General features: G+C 43.7%; 1 protein-coding gene across 1 annotated transcript in view; it reads left to right on the forward strand.

Moving 5' to 3' along the window:
* Positions 1–24,615, forward strand: part of LOC147017678 (FH1/FH2 domain-containing protein 3-like) — a 257,701-nt gene that overhangs the window by 140,601 nt on the left and 92,485 nt on the right. The window contains exons 7-9 of the mRNA XM_085847448.1: positions 16,357–16,468; positions 18,419–18,513; positions 24,224–24,367. Of these exons, the coding sequence (XP_085703574.1) occupies positions 16,357–16,468; positions 18,419–18,513; positions 24,224–24,367 (351 nt within the window). The remainder of the gene's footprint in view (positions 1–16,356; positions 16,469–18,418; positions 18,514–24,223; positions 24,368–24,615) is intronic.

Raw genomic sequence — 24,615 nt, forward strand, 5'->3', positions numbered from 1 at the left:
TACCGACCGCTATTCAAACCTCCATATACCTGAATGGCCGTTTTACCAACCGCTATTCAAATCTCCATATACCTGAATGGCCGTTTTACCGGCCGCTATTCAAATCTCCATATATCTGAGTGGCGGTTTTACCGGCCGCTATTCAAACCTCCATATACCAGAATGGCCGTTTTACCAACCGCGATTCAAACCTCATATACCTGAATGGCCGTTTTACCGGCCGCTATTCAAATTTCCATATACCTGAATGGCCGTTTTACCGGTCGCTATTCAAACCTCCATATACCTGAATGGCCGTTTTACCGGTCGCTATTCAAACCTCCATATACCTGAATGGCCGTTTTACCGGTCGCTATTCAAACCTCCATATACCTGAATGGCCGTTTTACCGGCCGCTATTCAAACCTACATATACCTGAATGGCCGTTTTACCGGCCGCTATTCAAATCTCCATATACCTGAATGGCCATTTTACCGGCCGTTATTCAAATTTCCATATTCCTGAATGGCCGTTTTACCGGCCGCTATTCAAATTTCCTTATACCTGAATGGCCGTTTTACCGGTCGCTATTCAAATCTCCATATACCTGAATGGCCGTTTTACCGGCCGCTAGTCTAACCTCCATATATCTGAATGGCCGTTTTGCCATCTGTTATTCAAACCTCCATATACCTGAATGGCCGTTTTACCAGCCGCTAGTCTAACCTCCATATACCAAAGTGGCCGTTTTACCGGCCGCTATTCAAACCTCCATATATCTGAATGGCCGTTTTGCCATCTGTTATTCAAACCTCCATATACCTGAATGGCCGCTTTACCGGCCGCTATTCAAATCTCCATAAACCTGAATGGCCGTTTTACCGGCCACTATTCAAACCTCCATATACCTGAATGGCCGTTTTATCAGCCGCTATTCAAATCTCCATAAACCTGAATGGCCGTTTTACTGACCGCTATTCAAACCTCCATATACCTGAATGGCCGTTTTACCGGCCGCTATTCAAATCTCCAGAAACCTGAATGGCCGTTTTACCGGCCACTATTCAAACCTCCATATACCTGAATGGCCGTTTTACCGACCGCTTTTCAAATCTCCATGAATGGCCGGTTTACCAGCCGCTATTCAAATCTCCATATATCTGAATGGCCGTTTTACCGGCCGCTATTCAAACCTCCATATATCTGGGTGGCGGTTTTACCGGCCGCTATTCAAACCTCCATATACCAGAATGGCCGTTTTACCAACCGCGATTCAAACCTCATATACCTGAATGGCCGTTTTACCGGCCGCTATTCAAATTTCCATATACCTGAATGGCCGTTTTACCGGTCGCTATTCAAACCTCCATATACCTGAATGGCCGTTTTACCGGTCGCTATTCAAACCTCCATATACCTGAATGGCCGTTTTACCGGTCACTATTCAAACCTCCATATACCTGAATGGCCGTTTTACCGGCCGCTATTCAAACCTCCATATATCTGAATGGCTGTTTTGCCATCTGTTATTCAAACCTCCATATACCTGAATGGCCGTTTTACCGACCGCTATTCAAACCTCCATATACCTGAATGGCCGTTTTACCGACCGCTATTCAAACCTCCATATACCTGAATGGCCGTTTTACCGACCGCTATTCAAACCTCCATATACCTGAATGGCCGTTTTACCGGCCGCTATTCAAATCTCCATAAACCTGAATGGCCGTTTTACCGGCCACTATTCAAACCTCCATATACCTGAATGGCCGTTTTATCGGCCGCTATTCAAATCTCCATAAACCTGAATGGCCGTTTTACTGACCGCTATTCAAACCTCCATATAACTGAATGGCCGTTTTACCGGCCGCTATTCAAATCTCCATAAACCTGAATGGCCGTTTTACCGGCCACTATTCAAACCTCCATATACCCGAATGGCCGTTTTACCGACCGCTTTTCAAATCTCCATCTTCATGAATGGCCGGTTTACCAGACGCTATTCAAATCTCCATATATCTGAATGGCCGTTTTACCGGCCGCTATTCAAACCTCCATATATCTGGGTGGCGGTTTTACCGGCCGCTATTCAAACCTCCATATACCAGAATGGCCGTTTTACCAACCGCGATTCAAACCTCATATACCTGAATGGCCGTTTTACCGGCCGCTATTCAAATTTCCATATACCTGAATGGCCGTTTTACCGGTCGCTATTCAAACCTCCATATACCTGAATGGCCGTTTTACCGGTCGCTATTCAAACCTCCATATACCTGAATGGCCGTTTTACCGGTCGCTATTCAAACCTCCATATACCTGAATGGCCGTTTTACCGGCCGCTATTCAAACCTACATATACCTGAATGGCCGTTTTACCGGTCGCTATTCAAATCTCCATATACCTGAATGGCCATTTTACCGGCCGCTACTCAAATTTCCTTATGCCTGAATGGCCGTTTTACCGGTCGCTATTCAAATCTCCATATATCTGAATGGCCGTTTTACCAACCGCTATTCAAATCTCCATATATCTGAATGGCCGTTTTACCGGTCGCTATTCAAACCTCCATATACCTGAATGGCCGTTTTACCGGTCGCTATTCAAACCTCCATATACCTGAATGGCCGTTTTACCGGTCGCTATTCAAACCTCCATATACCTGAATGGCCGTTTTACCGGCCGCTATTCAAACCTACATATACCTGAATGGCCGTTTTACCGGCCGCTATTCAAATCTCCATATCCCTGAATGGCCATTTTACCGGCCGTTATTCAAATTTCCATATTCCTGAATGGCCGTTTTACCGGCCGCTATTCAAATTTCCTTATACCTGAATGGCCGTTTTACCGGTCGCTATTCAAATCTCCATATACCTGAATGGCCATTTTACCGGCCGTTATTCAAATTTCCATATTCCTGAATGGCCGTTTTACCGGCCGCTATTCAAATTTCCTTATACCTGAATGGCTGTTTTTTACCGGCCGCTATTCAAATTTCCTTATACCTGAATGGCCATTTTACCGACTGCTATTCAAATCTCCATATACCTGAATGGCCATTTTACCGGCCGTTATTCAAATTTCCATATTCCTGAATGGCCGTTTTACCGGCCGCTATTCAAATTTCCTTATACCTGAATGGCCGTTTTACCGGTCGCTATTCAAATCTCCATATACCTGAATGGCCATTTTACCGGCCGTTATTCAAATTTCCATATTCCTGAATGGCCGTTTTACCGGCCGCTATTCAAATTTCCTTATACCTGAATGGCCGTTTTACCGGTCGCTATTCAAATCTCCATATACCTGAATGGCCATTTTACCGGCCGTTATTCAAATTTCCATATTCCTGAATGGCCGTTTTACCGGCCGCTATTCAAATTTCCTTATACCTGAATGGCTGTTTTTTACCGGCCGCTATTCAAATTTCCTTATACCTGAATGGCCATTTTACCGACTGCTATTCAAATCTCCATATACCTGAATGGTCGTTTTACCGGCCGCTATTCAAACCTCCATATACCTGAATGGCCGTTTTACCGGCCGCTATTCAAACCTCCATATACCTGAATGGCCATTTTACCGGCCGTTATTCAAATTTCCATATTCCTGAATGGCCGTTTTACCGGCCGCTATTCAAATTTCCTTATACCTGAATGGCCGTTTTACCGGCCGCTATTCAAACCTCCATATACCAGAATGGCCATTTTACCGGCCGTTATTCAAATTTCCATATTCCTGAATGGCCATTTTACCGACTGCTATTCAAATTTCCATATACCTGAATGGCCGTTTTACCGGCCTCTATTCAAACCTCCATATACCTGAATGGCCGTTTTACCGGCCGCTATTCACATCTCCATATTCCCAAGTTGCCGTTTTACCGGCCATGATTCAAACCTCCATCCAGCCGAGTGGCCATTTTACAAGCCGCTATTCAAACCTCCATATACCTGAATGGCCGTTTTACCGGTCTCTATTTAAATCTCCATATATCTGAGTGGCGGTTTTACCGTCCACTATTTAAATCTTCATATTCCAAAGTGGCCGTTTTACCGGTTGCTATTCAAACCATATACCTGATTGGCCGTTTTATCAGCCGCTATTCAAACCTCCATATATCTGAGTGGCGGTTTTACCGACCGCTACTCAAACCTCCAGAATCCCGAGTGGCCGTTTTACCGACCTCTATTCAAACCTCCACATACCTGAGTGGCCGTTTTACCGACCACTACTCAAACTTCCATTTACCCGAGCGGCCGGAATTTTCTTCAGGGAGCCAAGAGTGGGGAGGCCGAATGTCCAAGGAGCTCAGGGTTCAAAGGGGATTTTAGTAAATGGAAATGATGCGGAAAGGAAATGCAATATTGAACACCAACATATCTCTGGATCTAAATCCTGGATCTGGAACATGCTTGAGATATCCTAAGGTCAGCTAAGTTTGTGCACATTCTCTCATTCACCTAGAAGTGGCCCTCATCAGACAATGGTGCAACATCCCACAGCGAGAGGATCATCTGATTTGGTCGTTGACAAGATGCGTACCAGCTTGTGTTGGAGTCATTGGTGGTCACACGTACTTTTGATGTAAACTTGTCCGTGTGGTCCTTTGCCCGACGTCGTTGCACAATCATTTCACACAACCACATTGTTTCCACATCATTTAACTTTGACTTCCACCGACGTTCTTGTAAAGGGAATGTACAGGTCATTGCGCTGGTCCTATTCAGAACATACCACAAAGAAAACATTGTAAGCCTCAAAACTTTTGTTGCTTACTTGTTTTGTGATGAGTATGTTCTTGCTTTGTAACTTTTTAAAAGATTGCTAACTCTTAAAAGCTACTTTACGTGGATTTTACTGACTCTCCTGTAATTTTATGACTACATGAAAAATCGTCGAGGGTCGGCTATTTGTAATGCAATCCGAGGATTAAGCCTTCTGGATCTCCTCTGGCCATGTATCCTCACTGTCTTTAATAATACGTCAGATCTGTTCGGAAAGCAGATGTTTTTGCCCTTTGGCATATCTGGAGATCCCCAGGTGTGTTCACGTGAGTGCATTAAGGTAAAATCACACAATGTGAACCAGGAATTTATGTCGACTGAAATGGGCCCCGTCAAGTGCGGCGTCTTCGCCTCAACAGACAACCCCTACGGAGTGTGTGAGTGAGCAGAAAAAGTTTTTGCTGTTTCCATTTTCAGTTTAAATCTTAGTTTATGATGGGTGAGGAGTAAATTCGGATGAAAAAGAGTTCGGCCGCTTGTGCACCATATGGGATGATGGCCGACCCTGCAGTTACCGATTCTCTCTCCTTTTTGAGCCGCGTCGCTGCGGCTTAGCCAAGCACTTGGAGGGAGTATAAGCAGCATGAGCTCAACGGGAGCTGTGAGTGCCGGTGGGCCGGTTGTGTGTCTTGGCACATTGGACGTTCTCATGGTGCAGGCCAGCATAGGCCATGCACAGCGATGGGGAATGTTGGCTACAAGTCAGCCGTTCAAGGCCTAGGGCAGGCATTGCTCGGCCATGCTTCCTTCAAAACAGCTGTTGCAACGATGGCATTTCTGTCTATGTTTATATATCTGTGTTTATTTTCATGTACATTATGTGTGTTGATGTTTATATTTTTCTGTACGTCCTCATATACAAGTTTAGCTATTTGCTTGTCTTTATTAACAGGTGGCAATCCAACATATATCATCATTACCTGCCAATTGGCAAGGGAACATACTGACCTAAAAGAAGATTGATGGAAAGACCTTTGTTGGTCCAATGCCTTCGGGGGATTCTCCTTTTCTACAACAGTCTCGATACCTTGCCTGTCCTTTGTGTTGTATTTGTTTTGACACAAGTGCTTATTCTTCGTTTCTTTTGCATTGGCCTCATACTTTAGGTTTATTTTGGACTCTCAGTTCCCCCCCCCCAGCACCCCCCCTCAGTTGACACTTTAAATTTATATCTATTCAACAATGAATGTCACATGCCAGTGTGGAAAAGAATACACAAAGGAAAAGTATCTGTGAATGTAACTGATAGCTTTGAGCGCAGTTTTTCCAGTTGCACCGCAAGTTTTCCTAAAGAAAAGCAAGTGGAGAACTTGACTCAGACCCATGCTGTTACAGGCAATTGTAATCGGTCATCTTACCCTGGGAGAGGCTTCTTCAGAGCCTAGGCAGGGTACTTTTTTACATGTATATGCCATACGGGACCTCATTGTGATCTTTGTAATATTAATTATATGTCGGCTGTGTATAAAGAAACATTATGCTTGTTTATCCTTACAAGGGTCAGGTACGGACAGGGGTTGGTACTCATTTACGACAGTGGTGACGAATGGGTGGAAAGAAGAGTGATTGATCAATATTATCTGTGGAGGTGGGTGGTGGCATTGTTTTGTTGATTTCCTAAAGTCCTCTCCCCTTAGAAATCCGATAAAACTCGACAGAAAATATTGGGTCTTCTGAAGGGTTTCTGTAGAGTTCCACAGGGAATTTTTATAAAGGGTTTGGTGGTCATTTGCATTAATTCGGTGAAGATATGTGTTCATTAGGTTCTTCCAGTGTTCTGCGCAGCAAATTGTATTCCGTCACGGTGGGCTGTGTCAAGTGTGGAAGGAAAACAATCTGGTTGTTATAGATCGAATTAAATATATCTATATAAATATAAATATAAATCTCCACCAGTCGGTTGGTCTTTCTGTTCAGAGAGGGGCTTCCCAGTTCAGGGAGGGGCTTCCCAGTTCAGAGAGGGGCTTCCCAGTTTGGGGAGGGGCTTCCCAGTTCAGGGAGGGGCTTCCCAGTTCAGGGAGGGGCTTCCCAGTTTGGGTAGGGGCTTCCCAGTTCAGGGAGGGGCTTCCCAGTTCAGAGAGGGGCTTCCCAGTTCAGAGAGGAGCGTCCCAGTTCAGAGAGGGGCTTCCCAGTTCGGGGAGGGGCTTCCCAGTTCGGGGAGGGGCTTCCCAGTTCAGGGAGGGGCTTCCCAGTTCAGAGAGGGGCTTCCCAATTCAGGGAGGGGCTTCCCAGTTCAGGGAGGGGCGTCCCAGTTCAGAGAGGGGCTTCCCAGTTCGGGGAGGGGCGTCCCAGTTCAGAGAGGGGCTTCCCAGTTCGGGGAGGGGCTTCCCAGTTCGGGGAGGGGCTTCCCAGTTCAGGGAGGGGCTTCCCAGTTCAGAGAGGGGCTTCCCAGTTCGGGGAGGGGCTTCCAAGTTCAGGGAGGGGCTTCCCAGTTCAGGGAGGGGCTTCAAAATCGAATCGCCGCCATTTTGTTCACTCCGTGTTACCTCTTTAGTGAGGTTCGCACTTTCTTACACTCTCACGGCCTTATGTTAACTTCAATTCGATATCTGGTTTCATTTTTCACTAGTGTGGGCCCGTAGGTGCATGCCAGTATGTGCAGCTTCGTTCCTTCACTCTTGTAAACGACGACTGGATTGGGGCATTGTTTCAATTAGATCGGACCAACCGTATCATAAATGGCCATAACTTGGGAAACACCTGGGAAACATACTCAGGTCCCCAGCATCAATTGTGACGTCATATCAAATGAAGAAGAAGAATAATTGTGATGCCCCTCTCTCTCCCCCCCTCTCCCCCCTCCTCTCTCCCCCCTCCTCTCTCCCCCCTCCTCTCTCCCCCTCCTCTCTCCCCCCTCCTCTCTCGCCCCTCTCTCTGTAAATGTATTCACAAATGTCTACCAAGCACAACAATTAATTCTGACCTTGGGAAAAAACAGCTTTCAAACCCTTGGGAAACAGCTGTTTCCCTTGGGAAAATTCAAACCTTGGGATTAATGAATAATTTGAACAATTAATTCAAACCTTGGGAAAAAAAACAGTTTTCAAACCTTGGGAAACACTTGGGAAACAACTGAAATGGATGAAGAACGATATCAAACCTTGAAAAGGCACATACTCAGGTCCCCAGCGTTGATTGTGATGTCATACCAAACGAAGAAGAAGAATAATTGTGACGTCAATCGTGCAAAAATAAATAAATAAACATTAATTGTGACGTCATTCGTGATGTCATAGCACCGTGTCTTGTCATTGGTTGACAGATAAATGGCCGTAACTTGGGAACCGCTTGTCTGATTAACATCATACCTTGAAAAGGCACATACTAAGGTCCCCAGTGTCGATTGTGACGTCATACCAAATGAAGAAGAAGAATTGTGACATCAATCGTGCAAAGTAAATAAATAAATAAATAAATAAACATTAATTGTGACATCATTCGTGAAGTCATCGCACTGTGTCCTGTCATTGGTTGACAGACGTTATTGGTCATTATTGGTTGACAGACAATATATAGGTCGTTATTGGCTGACAGACATTGGTCATTGTATCACGTTATTCTTTTTATTACTGCCAATTATTGTGCTATTATTATTATTATTATTATTATTATTAATATGCTGTTATCATTATTCTGAGATATGTTTGGGAAAAAATGGCATGATAAGGTGATAAGGTGGAACGACACTTCAGCTGCGATATATACAACTTTCCAACACTGAAAAAAGCAATAAAATGGCCATAACTTGGGAACCGCTCATCCGATTGATATCAAACCTTGAAAAGGCACATCCGCGGGTCCCCGGCAATATTACTGGCAAGTTTCAATCAGATCGGACCGGCGGTTGTCGAGAAACGGCGACAGACAGACACAGACACACACACACACACGCACACACGTACGCACGCACGCACGCACGCACGCACGCACGCACGCACGCACGCACGCACACACACACACACACACACACACACACACACTGCTGGAATTATATATTGATGGTCGCTAAGATGGTTTAGTTTAAGACTCATTTGAAAAAAGAAAAAAAAACGAATAAAATTGGATGAAAATTTGCGTTTTTCGACAAAAAAATGCATTTCAAGTGAAATTAAGGCCTGTAATATCAAGTCCATTCAGACTACCTCATGACATTATGTTAACGATAATTCAATATCCGATTTCATCTTTTGGAGTTTCTAAGATGGTTTATGACTTCATTTCAGCAAAGGTGAAAAAAAAAATCGGATGAATATTTGCGTTTTTAGACAAAAATGCATTCTCAGAGATGTTTTCTTCTTCTTCTTCTTCTTCTTCTTCTTCTTCTTCTTCTTCTTCTTCTTCTTCTTCTTCTTCTTCTTCCTCTTCCTCTTCCTCTTCCTCTTCCTCTTCCTCTTCCTCTTCCTCTTCCTCTTCCTCTTCCTCTTCCTCTTCCTCTTCCTCTTCCTCTTCCTCTTCCTCTTCCTCTTCCTCTTCCTCTTCCTCTTCCTCTTCCTCTTCCTCTTCCTCTTCCTCTTCTTCTTCTTCTTCTTCTTCTTCTTCTTCATCTTCTTCATCTTCTTCATCTTCTTCATCTTCTTCATCTTCTTCATCTTCTTCATCTTCTTCATCTTCATCTTCATCTTCATCTTCATCTTCATCTTCATCTTCATCTTCATCTTCATCTTCTTCTTCTTCTTCTTACATGTAACAGCTTGGCTGCCGGGTAGCAATCATTTTGTTGAGGTGCCACTATGCCGCTGATGCTGTGCCCCTGTACCAGTACACTGGTATTCATTTCGCTGCCCTCAGAAGGATGACAGGTTGAGCCAACCCCACCTAGTGTTAATTCAGTGGACAATGGGACTCAAACTCAGGACCCTAAGATCCCAAGCCAGCCACCATATGCACGAAGCAAACACCAGGTTCATATCCGTTTTGAATATATCTGATCAGATACGATGTGAAGAGGGGGAGAGAGGAGGAGAGGAGAGGAGTGAGGGGAGGGGGTGGGAGGGATAAGAGTGAGGGGAGAACAAGAGTAAGGGGGAGAGTTCCCTGTTGGAGAAAACTGAAGTTGGGTATCAAACTGTAGTCGAATTCCATTTTTCATGTTCCTCGGGTGTATATACTCTTATATATAAAGAGTTTATTCAAGACAACCAACAACTCTTTTCCAACTATATAATTAAACATCACTTAGAAAAACTTTGTATGTAATAAACTGAATATATGTGGACTAACGATGGAATCCAATATTTATTAATAATGTTGTTTAAGGAATTTTTAATTTACTAGTGTGGGCCCGTAGGTGCGGAAACGACGACTGGATTGGGGCATTTTTTCACCCCCCTCTCTCCCCCTCTCTCGTGCCAGTACCCTCTCTCGTGGGTGAGGCGTGCCAGTATGTGCAGCTTCATTCCTTCGCTCTCATAAACGACAACTGGATTGGGGCATTATATATATATATATATATATATATATATATATATATATATATATATATATATATATATATATATATATATATGTCTAAAGAAAGAACAACTGTGACGTCATGAATGATGTCATAGCACCGTGTCCTGTCATGACGTGTCGTGACGTCATAGCACTGTGCAGGCCCGTAGGTGCGTGCCAGTATGTGCAGCTTCGTTCCTTCGCTCTCGTAAATGACGACTGGATTGGGGCATTATTTCAATTAGATCGGACCAACCGTATCATAAATGGCCATAACTTGGGAAACACCTGGGAAACATACTCAGGTCCCCAGCGTCAATTGTGACGTCATATCAAACGAAGAAGAATTGTGATGTCCCCTCTCTCTTGCCCCCTCGCTCCCCCCTAGTCTCGCCCCTCCTCTCTCCCCCTCCTCTCGCCCCTCTCTCTCTTGCCCCCACTCTCACCCACTCCCCTCTCTCGCCCCTCCTCTCTCCCCCTCTCTTGAATTGTGACGCCCCCTCTCTCTCACCCCCTCTCTCCCTCCCCTCTCTCGCCCCCTCTATTTCCCCCCTCTCTCCCCTCTCTTACCCTCCTCTCTCCCCCCTCTTTTCCCCCTCCTCTCCCCCATCCTCTTTCCCCCATCCTCTCTCACCCCTCTCTCTGTAAATGTATTCACAAAAAAAACAAAAAACAAATAAATAAATAAACATTAATTGTGACGTCATTCGTGACGTCATAGCACCGTGTCCTGTCATTGGCTTGGTAAATAAATGGCCATAACTTGGGCACCGCTTGTCCGATTAATATCAAACCTTGAAAAGGCACATACTCAGGTCCCCAGCATCGATTGTGACGTCGTACCAAACGAAGAAGAAGAATTGTGACGTCAATTGTGGGTGAAAAAATAAATAAGTAAATAAACATTAATTGTGACGTCATTCGTGATGTCACAGCACCGTGTCTTGTCATTGGTCGACAGATAAATGGCCGTAACTTTGGAACCGCTCGTCCGATTGATATCAAACCTCGAAAAGGCACATCCGCGGGTCCCCAGCAATATTCCTGGCAAGTTTCAATCAGATCGGACCGGCGGTCGTCGAGAAACGGCGGTCGCATATAGACAGACACACACACACACACACACACACACACACACACACACACACACACACACACACACACACACACACACACACACACACACACACACACACACAGAGATTGCTGGAATTACAGATAGATAATGTGAAGTGTATTCGATGCTTTCAAGTTTAAAAATGAACAAGTAAATCTCTCAAGGCAGGTTCCCCCCTCTCAAGTCAATTCAATAAAGGCAATCCTCCCAAGTCAATCAAGTGAAGGCAGAAGTAAATCACTTCACACCCTCTCGCACCCCTCACCCACACCTCTCTCCTCACCCCTGTGCATGATTCTCTCGTCCTCCCCCCTCTCGTGAGTGAAGCATCGGATATGAAAGAGGGGCAGTGCGGATATCGTACAGTCCGTACACATTCATGCCCGTAGGTTTCCCATGGGTTCCCCACTAGTACATATACACAGCCTATAGAAAGTCTACACCCCCTTTCAAAATTTTCACCTTTTCTGTTCTTTTAGCCTTGAATGAAATTGCATGAAATCAGATTTTTTTTTTCAACCTTTATTTACATATCTTACCTCACAACTTCCAGGTGAAAAAAGAATTCTACAAATTTCAGAAATTTAATTAAAAATACAAAACTAGAATATCTCGGTTGTATAAGTATCCACTCCCCTTATAATATCAATAACCATTCCATTCACCTTCAAAATCACGCACCAAGTTAATTGGCCTCCTCCTGTGTTAAATAGTGGTGATTCTGATTATTATTTCAGGATAAAATCAGCTGTTCCTGTAGGTTTCCTCTGCTGGGTAGTGCATTTCACAGCAAAGACTCAACCATGAGAACCAAGGAGCTTTCAAAAGACCTCTGGGATAAAGTTGTGGAAAGGCACAGATCAGGGGATGGGAAAGGCGTATGGTACCACCACGACCCTGCCTAGATCAGGCCGTCCCTCCAAACTGGATTATCAAGCAAAAAGCAGACTGATCAGAGAGGCCACAAAGAGGCCAATGGCAACTTTGAAAGAGCTACAGGGCTTTATGGCAAAGACTGGTCACTGTGTTCATGTGACAATAATATGTCAACAAGAGGGCAAAATGATTGGTGAGAAACCATTTTTTTTTAAAACCACACCTCCACAACTGCCATTGGTTGGACAAGTAAATGGAACAAAGTTCATGATGCAGAAATACTAACAAGTTGGCACTGATGAAAAGTACACCACATATCTCTTTTGGTTTGGTTTTAATATGATTTTTAAACCGGAACAAGACTTTGTGGACAGCCTGTACTTTGTTCACAAGCCTAAAACTATCTTCATATAATCCACGATAAGTTTACCGATGAAATGTTTTTTTTAAAATAAATCAATAAGTTGTTAAACTCATTTTACTCTCTTCTTTTTTTTAAGGGGCAGGTGCACACAACACCTCAAGACATTCCTTATTGAACGTCCCATTTAGAGCTCTTTCAACTTGTGCAAGAATAAAGGGCGTCTTTTTTTTTTTCTATCATGGTATTTTTTTTACCACGAGCTACTGCTAGTATTACTGAATGAAGTTCATGTTTCATGTGTTGAATCGGCCTGAAAAACATCAATGATATGCCTCTTGCCAAGCTTGTGCTTTCCCTTGAAGCACCTTGGAATGGCAGGGAAATTGGATTGAAACACCACTGAAGAAGAGCATGGATGGTTATAAAATTACTAAAATTAATAATGTATACAAATATATATATATAATTATGCATATATAATTTTACACGAATGCATGTTAGATTTATGCTGCTGTGCTTGTTCCACGTGAATGATCCCATCATTTTGGCACAGTGACGTTACAGGTTTAGTAAACAGTTTCATCAATCAGACTGGTTCACTGTCAAAGGCCGATGTTTACTCTTAACACTATAGCATGTGACATGTCCCGGCACAGCGGCATTAGCAAGAGCGAACGGGAAGTTCTTATTCCCCCCAGACAGTGCCATGAGTTATATGGGGAGGGTAGATGTTGTTGGGTCAGTAGTACATTGTTGTGAGCTTGAGTTTCATGATTTTGGAGGAGTGAATCAGAAAAGATGGCAAAATGCAGCTTGAGCACACTGTAAACAAAGCTCGAATCGAACTGGGTGTAGCACAGTGTGGTGAAGAACTGAATAGCAGAGTGAGGATACAGGGGGAAATGGGGTAACGGTGGCAGGACGCATGTGGTTTTGATTTAGTCCGTTGATCTGCCGTGTTCCCTCACGCCTCTTTACCTCTTATTCATCTTTCTCTGTCTGACAGTCTCTAAGTTTCACCTCCCCTTCCTGGACTACCTCCGGGCTACTCCTCAACCCTCTCCGATGAACCGACGTGCGCTACTCTTCTTTCTATATAACCCCGCTCTCTCTCTCTATCTGGCCTCCCATCGCCCAAACCGTACTGCATGCTCCGTTAGCTTTCTCTCATCACACGAGTATTAGCACGCACAGATGCATTTCTGAAGCTGTGTGAGAATTTTTTCTTCTTTTTTTTTTTTTTTACGACACCGTCGGTCAGTGGGATGTCATTCTTGTTTTATGAGGCAATGTGAGGTTTGTGGTCTCCTTTCTGGATCCAAACATATTTTTCTTTCTTTCCCCTTTTTTCCATGAAATACCTGCCAAGAGCCTGCCATAGCAGTCTTCTAGGCAAGTTCCGTGTGTCTGCTCTTGAAGTCCGCTTCCTCTTTTCCTATACCTGGCTGCCCATCGCTTTACCTGTGCATACCCAAGATCAATGCTCTTTTGTGAGGAATTTTGTCCATTTCACTTTTGAGCAAATTATATTGAGGAGGTTGATTTCAAAATTTCCACAACACCTTTAACCTGTAGTGCTCATCACGACACCTCCAAACTTGAATCTTTTTCAAATAGTGACCTGTAGTTGTTGTTCTTCTTCTTTCGGCTGCTCCCGTTAGGGGTCGCCCCAGTGGATCATCCGTTATGATCTGCATACTGATTTGGCACAGGTTTTACGCCGGATGCCCTTCCTGACGCAACCCTGGTCGCCTCTTACGACACAGGGATAAGGATTGGGCTTCGCCATGATTCCGGGCTGCTCTACACCCTCTCATAGTGCGGCCCAGCGCAGAGCTCCCGTCCTCAAGCGATCCTCCAACCCAAGCCTCCGAGTAGCCAGATTACAGGCGCACGCCACTACGCCCGGTTGTATAGTGACCTGTAGTTCACTTAGTGAAATAAGAATTTAAATCTGGGATTCAAACTTCGGTGTTTGCGGTTTGGAAGGACCACAGACTTCACCGCTTAATGATTCCATTGTTTTGCAACGAAGCGCAGGCTCACGCCGATACGTGATTTCATTCACCGTGTATTTTTCGTGGGAGTTTTTGTTCCTGATTAATTAATTATACTGGTGGCCAAATTGTACATTATCCGGTCACGATATTAACTCATCTTTCAATGGGGTTTTATTTTCCAGCAATATCACACCCCTGTCAAATGAGTCACCGAATGCATCACACAAGGTCTGGAACTTTGGCATTGGTTTCTGTAATGTTAGATCATTTAATATAGAAAACTGTTTTTCTCGGTAAAGAATACAGAGCTCTTTGCCAAAGAGAATGAAGCAAAATTATTCAGGCAAGGACGTCTCTGAACATTGGAAGGATTTTGTACAACAATCTCACGTCCGATCTGTGAACGGAGTTTCTGTCAGGCTGGAAGAAACACTGAGCAGCATACGGAAGATAAACAAGGATAACAACAAACGTATCTCGGCTTTAGATCCCCAAATATTGTAACTTACAAAATCCAAAAGGCATGAGATTAAATTTTGAAGAGACAACTTTTCAACTACTTGCTCTATTCCGAACCTTATCTTGTCGTTCCAAGATTTACTAGAACGGCATTCGGTGGAGCGTGTACCTCCACCCGATAGGACAGTTTCGGTTTTTTTATCCCGCTCACACTGATAGGCCAGATTTGCATCTGGACCTTAACGAAAATCGAATCGGCTTGTTGTTATTGTTGTTGTTGTTGTTGTTGTCACCTACCCAACTCATCCACCTAGTTTTGTCAGAATCCGTCGACAACTTTTTGAAACGTCGTGCTATGTTTGTCCATATCTCTCAATTGTGAAGAATCGCTTTCAAATTCTAGCATCTGGGTCCTGAATCGGATTTTCACCAAAATCTAATCAGTTCGTCCTCGTCCCATACCCAACGCTGTCCACAAATTTTGTCTGAATCTGTCTCCAAATTTTTGAGACATCCTGATCACAGACAGACGTACAGGGGTGAAAAATATAACCTCCGTCTACCTTCAGTGGCAGATGTAAATACGTGGACTTGTAGGACGGCTCAGAGTTTGTGTACATGCTTCCAAGTCGTCTCCTCTTGGCTTGATCATTCATGGAATCGGAGTCCACTAACTCCAAGTATGAATCTCTAATCTGTAATTAGTCTTGCAGTTTCTTGTTGTGTCCATTTCTGCCACGATGTACGATAATCTCGTCTTGATGCCCCGATCTGGTTATTGCTACATCTGCTGTCTTTTCCTTTCCATCATCTCGAATTGCTTTGACGAGCTTTCCCGTGCCAATGCACGACGGAATTTTTCGTCGGACTTCCTTTTCATTCTTTTTTTTCAGGGTTTATGAGGATGTGGGAGTGCTGGAATAAGGATGCATATTTATGCAACTCTCAGATCATTTTTTCATGTTCTGGCAATTCCAGTCATGCTGTCTATATTATTTATTCTCTGTTCTTTTTATGGCCATCCACTTTTTTTGTCTTGTACTTCCTAACCATTGACATCTTGCTTGATTGAGGATATTCTTTGAGACTTAAACTCATCTTTTTATTTCCTGTTCATGACCTGATTCTCTACGGTTCCTTACGAACACGTTCGACGGTTCGATCCGCTTTGTGTGATGTTCTTTATAATCCCATGAGGACCGTAAATCGAAATGCGGTTATGGCTTTGTATTTCAAACTCGATCTTTCCGTATTCCCCCCCCCCCCCCACTATGCTGTCCCTTTGCGGACCGATTGGACCATCTGGTGAATGCCTCTCTCCAAATGAACCGTGCAGTTTCGGCTCGTGGCGCGGACGGCATTGAAGCTACTGCTGGTGTTTGTTGAATACACGGAAGCCAACGTGCCACTGCTCATCCACGCTGCTGCTTGTGCTGATCAGAAGGCCGGTACGTCAAGTTAACACGAACATTTTCGGTTCAACTAGGACATGGGGATTGCTCCTTCATTTTATAATCGAATTGTCATTATCTGTGATTTGGTTCCTATCTTCCGCAATGAGCATAGCAGGAAACCTGATTTTATATAATGATATGCTTCCAACGGCTGATGCTACTGCTTTGGGTTCTTCCTGCACTCGATGCTGCAATTATGAATCCAGGAACCAAACTGCTACCTGGAAGAATCACTATCTCTCATCATAAATATTGTCTACTTTCACAAGCAATATTTTTCATTTACTCACTTTTTCTCATATAATTGAAGGTTTTCCACTGCAAAGATCATACATCCATACATACATACGTACATACCTATAGGTTGATCTATAAGTCCATTCCTAAAGGGTCGGAAGATTACTAAGTATCCCCAGTACGTGGTGTATACGAACATTCATGATGACAAGTACAACTGGAATGTTAACGTCTCTGACTTCATCCATCTCTCCTTAACTCCCCTTCTCCTGCCAACTTTGCAATTTTCTCCTTGTGTTAATATTCCTACTTCCATTGTGAATTGTGGTGAATTATTTTACATGAAATAATTTTTAACGCTCATGTAAATTGATGATCTGTAATTCGTCGACCGAGAATTAACAGGGTCCAACTACACTTTTTTAAAGTTTGAGAAAAATTAAATCAAAAATTCAAAGTGGAATTGCCGCTATCTCATAACATTTTATTTTCATATCGTGTGCTACATAACAGGTACATATAAAGGTTACATAAAATAATCTTACTTAGTTTCCTCTGTTGCCCTTCTACATGGACTTCTTCTAAATTTGAATGAAATGTCAGATAGACCCTGTTAATTCTCGTCAACGAATTGTCGATTGGTGTTTCCTTTATGATTATACAAATTACCTCTTTACAATGAAGTCGTCAGAAGTTAGACGGAGAGAAGTTTTTAACTTAAGGAATTAATTATTATGGGCAATACAACAGGAGTTGTTATCAGCAGGGCAGTTGTTTGTTATCGATGGCCAGGTTGATGGAAATCGTTGTGGATACTTTGGCAACACAATGAGAAAAGTGATTGGCAATGCAATTGGAATTGTGATTATAGTATCCGTATCCGGATTCGGATCTCCACCAAAATCGAATCAATTCGTCCTCGTCGCACACCAAACCCGTCCACCAAATTTCGTCTGAATCCATCCGGCAAAGCAATTGATGTTACAACTGTAGTTGTGATTCGCAATGCATTAGCAATGGGATGGGCACTGTGATTATGACAGGCAGTGTGATTTGGAAACAAATCAAAGACCACCGGTTATGACTATGGCCAAAAAAGGAATTTTTCTCGTCGGTAGGTTTAAATGACTCAACTTGGAACCAACTGCACTCGAAGCCTGCACCTCAATGATGCAGACCAGGAGTGTTGGCATCTGATTTGTACTGACACCACCCGCATACCATCTCACCGCGCATGCAGACGCTGACAAACATCGGGAGGAACATTTTAAAAGGCACTTTCTCTGAACTCAATAATGCTTTTTTTTTCTAGCATCCCAGGTGTTTTCTGTGCTCACAATTTTTCACTTTTTCAACCTCTGGCTGCCTATATATGCCTTCAAATGTTGCACATGCACAGGGGGCTCTTGAGCCTGTGTGAGGAATGTGAAGCATTCCTTCCTTCCAGCACTCTTGGAAAAAATCAAGACTTGTTCTTGAATTTCTGGGATGCTGCAGGGAGTAACCGTTGGAACTTGAAGATGAGCAACAAAAGGGATTTTTTGGTGAAAGAAAAAGCAGTTAAACCTGAGCGTCCATTTACACGAACTGCTCGCGAGCTTAAATCCGAAGCGTTCATCAATGAATGCAAATGATGTAACGTGTAGGAAGTAGCAGGAACCTGGAGATTCTTCATCTCAGCTGACCCCAAGGTATTTGCTTCGGCAGGAAAAAAATGTTGGTCTACCCTCATCAGCGTACTTCGTGAGATGGATGGGATGGACACCGAGCTCCTGGTCTTCACCTTGACCCTCCTCAATAAGGTGCGTCTCCATAATCGGGTTTGATCACAACTTTGACTCATTAACCAATCCAGTCTTTCTCACCGTCCTCTCCTAAACCCGTTTGCACTTCTTACTGTACTAGCTCTTCTCAAGCTTCTAGTTGTGCAGGCAAACTTAATCAGCACCACCTGGTGCTTTGTAATCTTATTTGGCGGTGGTTATACAGCTGAGAAATATTTTGTTCGCCGTGATGGTTCTTTATCTTTGAACAATAATGAAGACGGACAATCGGTTAAACATGGCGTGTTCAAAAGGTTATCAGAAGAAGAGAGATGAAGAGAGACATTTCTATTTTTTTTATTATTTTTCAACCCATAAGTACATCTAATGATTAAGAAAAACATTTATGAGACCGATACAATCTACGACTGACTTCTTTCAAGGCCCCCAATTACCCCCACTTCCTTGTGAGGTCGGCTGGGGGAAGCTTTTCTTGGCCCAAGTCTTTCATGACTCACCTGGACAGATGTGATGATCAACTGAACGTGGCAGGAATTTGGAAATTGGTCATCGTCAAATCAGAAGCATTGATCGTTGAATGGAAATGATGTGCTGACGTTATCTCGGCGACGGTCATCACGAAAAACACCGTGGGATCTTTTACATTTACAAATCAATGCTTGGAAACGGGACACCCGGCTGGCTTGATCACCGCCCGAGGGATTGCGCACTTTGTGATGCATCACCCTGGCTGTGAGACACCAATTTGACAGTTTGTAATTGGGACAAGAATCGAACCCACATAAAACACCTCAAACCTCTGCACCATCCTGTCGGACCTGTTGCACCTAACAATACACGCCTCTGATGCTGGCTGTAAAAATGGGATGGTGGATGATACGAACGATGGTTAAACATGTAAACAACACTACATTACTCATACACCTCTTGCAGGACAGCACGCCTGCTCGCGACTTCATCACACATTACAAGCTCACAGTCGAGCAACACCACACACACGCGTGGGCCAAGCCACACCTGCTCACTCACAAATAACACGACAGGCTTTGCAGCACTTCTTAAGCACACACCATCCAAGAAGTCGAGGTGGAGTGAGGTGGGATGGAAGAATGTCTCTGCTCCAGAAGTACATGAGTGCTAAAGTGTGTTAAGGACTGTCCATGTGAATCTGTACAACACCATGCAGATTCCGCCACATACAAAGCAGCATTGCAGCGGACTTTTGATGATATGGCTTTCATAAGTTTGAATGATTCTTACTTTTTAAACTGACATGTCACTGGAATATGGGATTATATATACAAGCAACATGCCAGAGTCTGTGGGTAATGGATGAAAGGTCATCTGCATTGTTTTGTTTGTTAAAATAAATAAAAATGGTGCTTTGTACTAAGTGCCATTCTTGGTTGGCTGTAGTGTGTCTGTGTGTGTGTGTGTGTGTGTGTGTGTGTGTGTGTGTGTGTGTGTGTGTGTGTGTGTGTGTGTGTGTCCTGTTTAGCCATCCATTACATATGCTTAACAGTTATCTACTTTGAGCATGAAAGTAGATTGTTATCATTTTTGTTTAAGCCCTTCATCAAAAAAAAACAAAAAAAAACCTTCGTTCGATTTCTCTTCCGTGATTTCGTCAAAGTTTTGGGCAAAAAAAAAATTAAAAGGTTTTAAATTTATCTCGCAGCCTCTAAGCTGCAAGAACAGTCGGTTGATTAATGTCTTGGTAAAAACATCTTGACAGGTTCATTGGGGTCATTGCTGCAGCTTTGTTGGTCTCCTGAGAGCTCGGGCTCACGGCTGCGCACAAGTGATTATTTAGAAACATCGACAAGGAAATGAAGCAAATCTGTGAAAATCTACAGGGAGAAACGGCATGTGTGTGTGTGCAATGCAGATGGACTCAGACAGAGGTTGATTTATTTCCCACGCCATTATTGAGCACAAAGGCTGTTCTTAGGGCAGGTTGGCGCAGCAGCCAGGTGCACGCGCCGCTCTCCCAACAGCAACGCCTCCTGGGGCATCAACGTTGCTTGTCCTGGAGGCGCATGAGTGCTCTTCACGCATGCGGCGAGTCAGAATGTCACCATCGCTAAAGAGTGCCAGCACCTGTCATCGCAAGGCAGTCGTATCAGCAGTGATGTTCATCACAATCATTGCTGTTGTCACAATGATAAGTAAATAAACTGAATGCCTGAGATCAGAGATCGCTGATGGTTTCCCAGTATAGCAACCTCATGATATTAACCAATTGGTATCATTTGAAATTCTTCATCAAAATGAAAACACATTTATTTTTTCGATGATATGGCATCCACAAGTGAAAATGAAAAATCTTTTTTGATTTGCGGACGGTCATAATCGAATGGTGAAAGGTCATTGTAATTGATCTGCCACATATTACAAATGATGGTGATTTTGAAAAAGTGAACATTTTTGTTCAAACAAAAATTTACAAATATGGTTCTATGGTCTTGGGGTATGATTCTCACTTCAGGTGTGGGTCATGGGTTCAAATCCTGCCCAGGGAAAATATTTGGACTCGTTCTTCAAAAAGCAGGACAACATGGACACCAAGACTGAACACTTCATGCCTCTCTCGGGGAACCATAACGAATGAAAACATTTGGTTTCCGAGATGTATTTAAAACAGTAAAAACTGTAACAGTAAAAAAAAAACAAAGGAGTGTGGAAATCTCTTATGTTACATGAAATTAAGTCACGAGTACATGAAGAGCTAAAATAATTGTCACAAATCCTTTAAAACTATTAGGCTGTGTATTGGTTCAGTGCGATGGCACTGCTTGTATACTTATGATTAAATATACAGCCAATTGTTTATTATACTCCAGCAAATACAACCCGCCCCTTCGCTGACGGGTCAATAAGGTGGGGGTGGGGGGAAAGAAAGAGAGAGAGAGAGAAAGAGAGGGAGAGAGAGAGAGAGAGAGAGAGAGAGAGAGAGAGAGAGAGAGAGAGAGAGAGAGAGAGAGAGAGAGAGAGAGAGAGAGAGAGAGAGAGAGAGAGAGAGAGAGAGAGAGAGAGAGAGAGAGAGAGAGAATGAGAGAGACACACACACAGGTGTTGGGTGGGAGGGCAAAGGGAAGGCAGAGAGGATGAAGAAAAGGGAGTTAGTGGAGAGGTGGGGGGAGCGACACCTCACCAAGCATTGCTATTCACTGCGGGAGGGAAGGGTGCATGTGTGAGAGACACACACACACACACACACACACACACACACACACACACACACACACACACACACACACCTGGGAGGGCTCCATTCCACTCTCTGGAACCCATATATGGAGATAACAACCAACAACACGAACACACACACACACACACACACACACACACACACACACACACACACACACACACCTGAGAGGGCTCCATTCCACTCTGGAACCTATATATGGAGATAACAACCAACAACACAAACACATACACACACACTTTCTGAAACCCACACATGGAGATAACAACCAACAACACAAACACATACACACACACTTTCTGAAACCCACACATGGAGATAACAACCAACAACCAAAACACACACACACACACACACACACACACACACACACTCAAAGAAAGTTAGCGAGCCAAGAAAGAAAGAAAAAGGTGAGGATGAGCGCCCTAAAAATACCTGGCATGGTCGGCTGACCAACGTGGCCCAGGTCACTTCGGGAGGGGTAGTGGGAAAGATGCTGGTGTCCATGGTGTGGGAGTGAGGAGGTACTATGTCGGTGATGTGAGGGGTGTGGTGTCGTGCCAGAAGAAAATTGGATTGCGTGTTCGTAACGTTCTTCTTTGTGCATCCAAAGAAGACGGGATAGAGGGGTGGATAGAGAGAGATGAGAATAGATGTGTGAGGAGAAAGATCCCTAACCGAGCTGTGTCAAGGTCTGTATGTGTAGAATGTAACTCCATGAGACACTCCACCTGAGTGTTCCCACCTCATGATATGGCGCGTTATCTCCTGATTAATTATTTGCTGGGGCTCATGACAACGTGCACTCCGCACCGGTCGGTCTGGCCGTGCAGGGGTGGTGGGATATCAACAGCACGGCAGGGAGTATTGAAGAATGGCAGTCGCCTTCTTCAGGTCAGGTTCTCGAAGAAGAAGAAGCTCTCTAAGAAGAAGCATGTTCTGGACGGTAATAGCAAAACAAATCATGTTCTGAAGAAGACAGAGGCTTCAACAGCTCCGTGCTAACCCTTTTATAAGCCCCAGGTGAAGGGTGGTGCGAGGACTGGAAAGCGATGCTCTGTGGCCCAAATCCTGCTCCTCTATTGAGCCCTAGTGGCCCCAGCCACACCCTGCCAGGCTCCCGGACCAGAAACCGGCTCAGATGCCTATCAGCTTCGGCACGGATCGTTGCTACTGACAACATAGGGCATGCTACCTGAGTCTCCCCAGCCCTGAACGTGCACCAAGTGCAGTCTGAATGTTGGATGGCAGCAGACTTCTCCACCACCTACGGGCTCCTTCACAAGCCAAAATACACACTCGGGACCCGAACCAAACTCCCGGATCACCCTTCTCGTGACCCCTCCTCATTGGCTCTGGTCTTGCCGTGGTCCGACGACTGGATGAGGGCTGTATCAATTCTGGACGCTCACCTGGGATGTTCCCGGTGAGATGCAGTCTAGCTATTGGCGTCTGTTGCATGGTCAAGCATCGTGCGGCGCCGAGGACAATCCGACGCCATGTGGTGCTCCTCAAAATAGAGTGGTGAATTGTAGTGATGTGGCGGTATGAGGGGGTGCAGGAATATTGAATGGTGTGTGTGCTTGCATGCTTGTTATGTACTATGGCTCAAAGGACAGGGTTCGTCGGGATCAGAGTATGAATCATAGATATTTATTAGACCTAACTGTGAGACCCACGCAACGCACTTCGTCCCGTTAACCCACTAGACATGAGGGGAGGTCTAACTACACAAAGATGAATGAAATAACTGCCTGGGGATCACTGTATGTTGGGTGCCATTGCCTCTCGCAACAATTTTATGAGTCAACTGAATAACACAAACACTTGTGTGCCACATCAGTGTAGGAGGAGGCTGATTACCCCCCTCCCTTCTCTGAACTCTGAAGGCCATTAATGAGTCAGTCAACTGAGTTTCTTCTTGACGATCTGATAGTAATATGTTAATTTCTCTGTGACTGTTTCAGTTTCCAGATGTTGAGATATAACTTCCAAATCTCTCCTGCTGTTTACCAGATTTTTATAGTCAGATTTTTTGACCCACTATATTTGTGATACTCGTCTTGTCTGCTTACTTGCTATGCTGTGGTACCGTATTATACAAATCTACATGTATAATAGGGTAATGTTGTCTGTCTGTGCCACCCTGAAACATGGAAACGCTTCTCAGAAAGAAAAAAAATTATGTCAAAGGTGCTTCAAATTATTTTTTTAATTATTTTTATAATTTTCTAAATTTAAAAAAACTTATGCAAAAGACAAAAAAAAATTGAACCTGGGCAGTGTTTCGGCAACAGACTGCTTCCTCTATCACCCCAGAAAATGTTGTTTTTTTCTTTGCCATTAAGAAATATATAACCTCCCATTTTTCCTTCAATTGGCTATTTTTTGTCCAGCTTTAAAAAGTGTAACCCATCACAAATTATTGTCACCAATAACAGGACCAAACATTACAATTACCCCCAATTCCTTTGTTTATTCTGTTTTTCACGTTCCTTTTTCTTCCAACGATTGCAGACACTTGCCGCTCTGCCAGACCAAGATTCCTTCTACGACGTTACGGACACGTTAGAAGAACTGGGAATGGAGGAGGTTGCACGAAGTCATTTGGCAATGCGTGAAGTCGACCAAGATCTTGCTGAGCAATTTGCTATATATGAGGTGTGTTTAACATATATATATATATATACTTTCATGAAAGATGAAAAAGCATTTGTGCTTTTGTGCTTTGATGAAAAAGAGTTGAAAAAAGGTATTAGAGATGAGAAAGCAAAAAATAAATAAAATGTTTCTTGTTTAGATGATGAATTCTTGCTTTGCTTCTGAAAATTATGTGAAAAAATTAATGGGAGACTACATTTCCAATATGCTCAATATCCATTTTGGGTATTTTGAGTAAAATGCACTTT

The sequence above is a fragment of the Eptatretus burgeri genome, chromosome 11 (assembly GCF_056783735.1).
Source record: "Eptatretus burgeri isolate ZD-2024b chromosome 11, Ebu_testis_v1, whole genome shotgun sequence".
Taxonomy (NCBI): domain Eukaryota; kingdom Metazoa; phylum Chordata; class Myxini; order Myxiniformes; family Myxinidae; genus Eptatretus; species Eptatretus burgeri.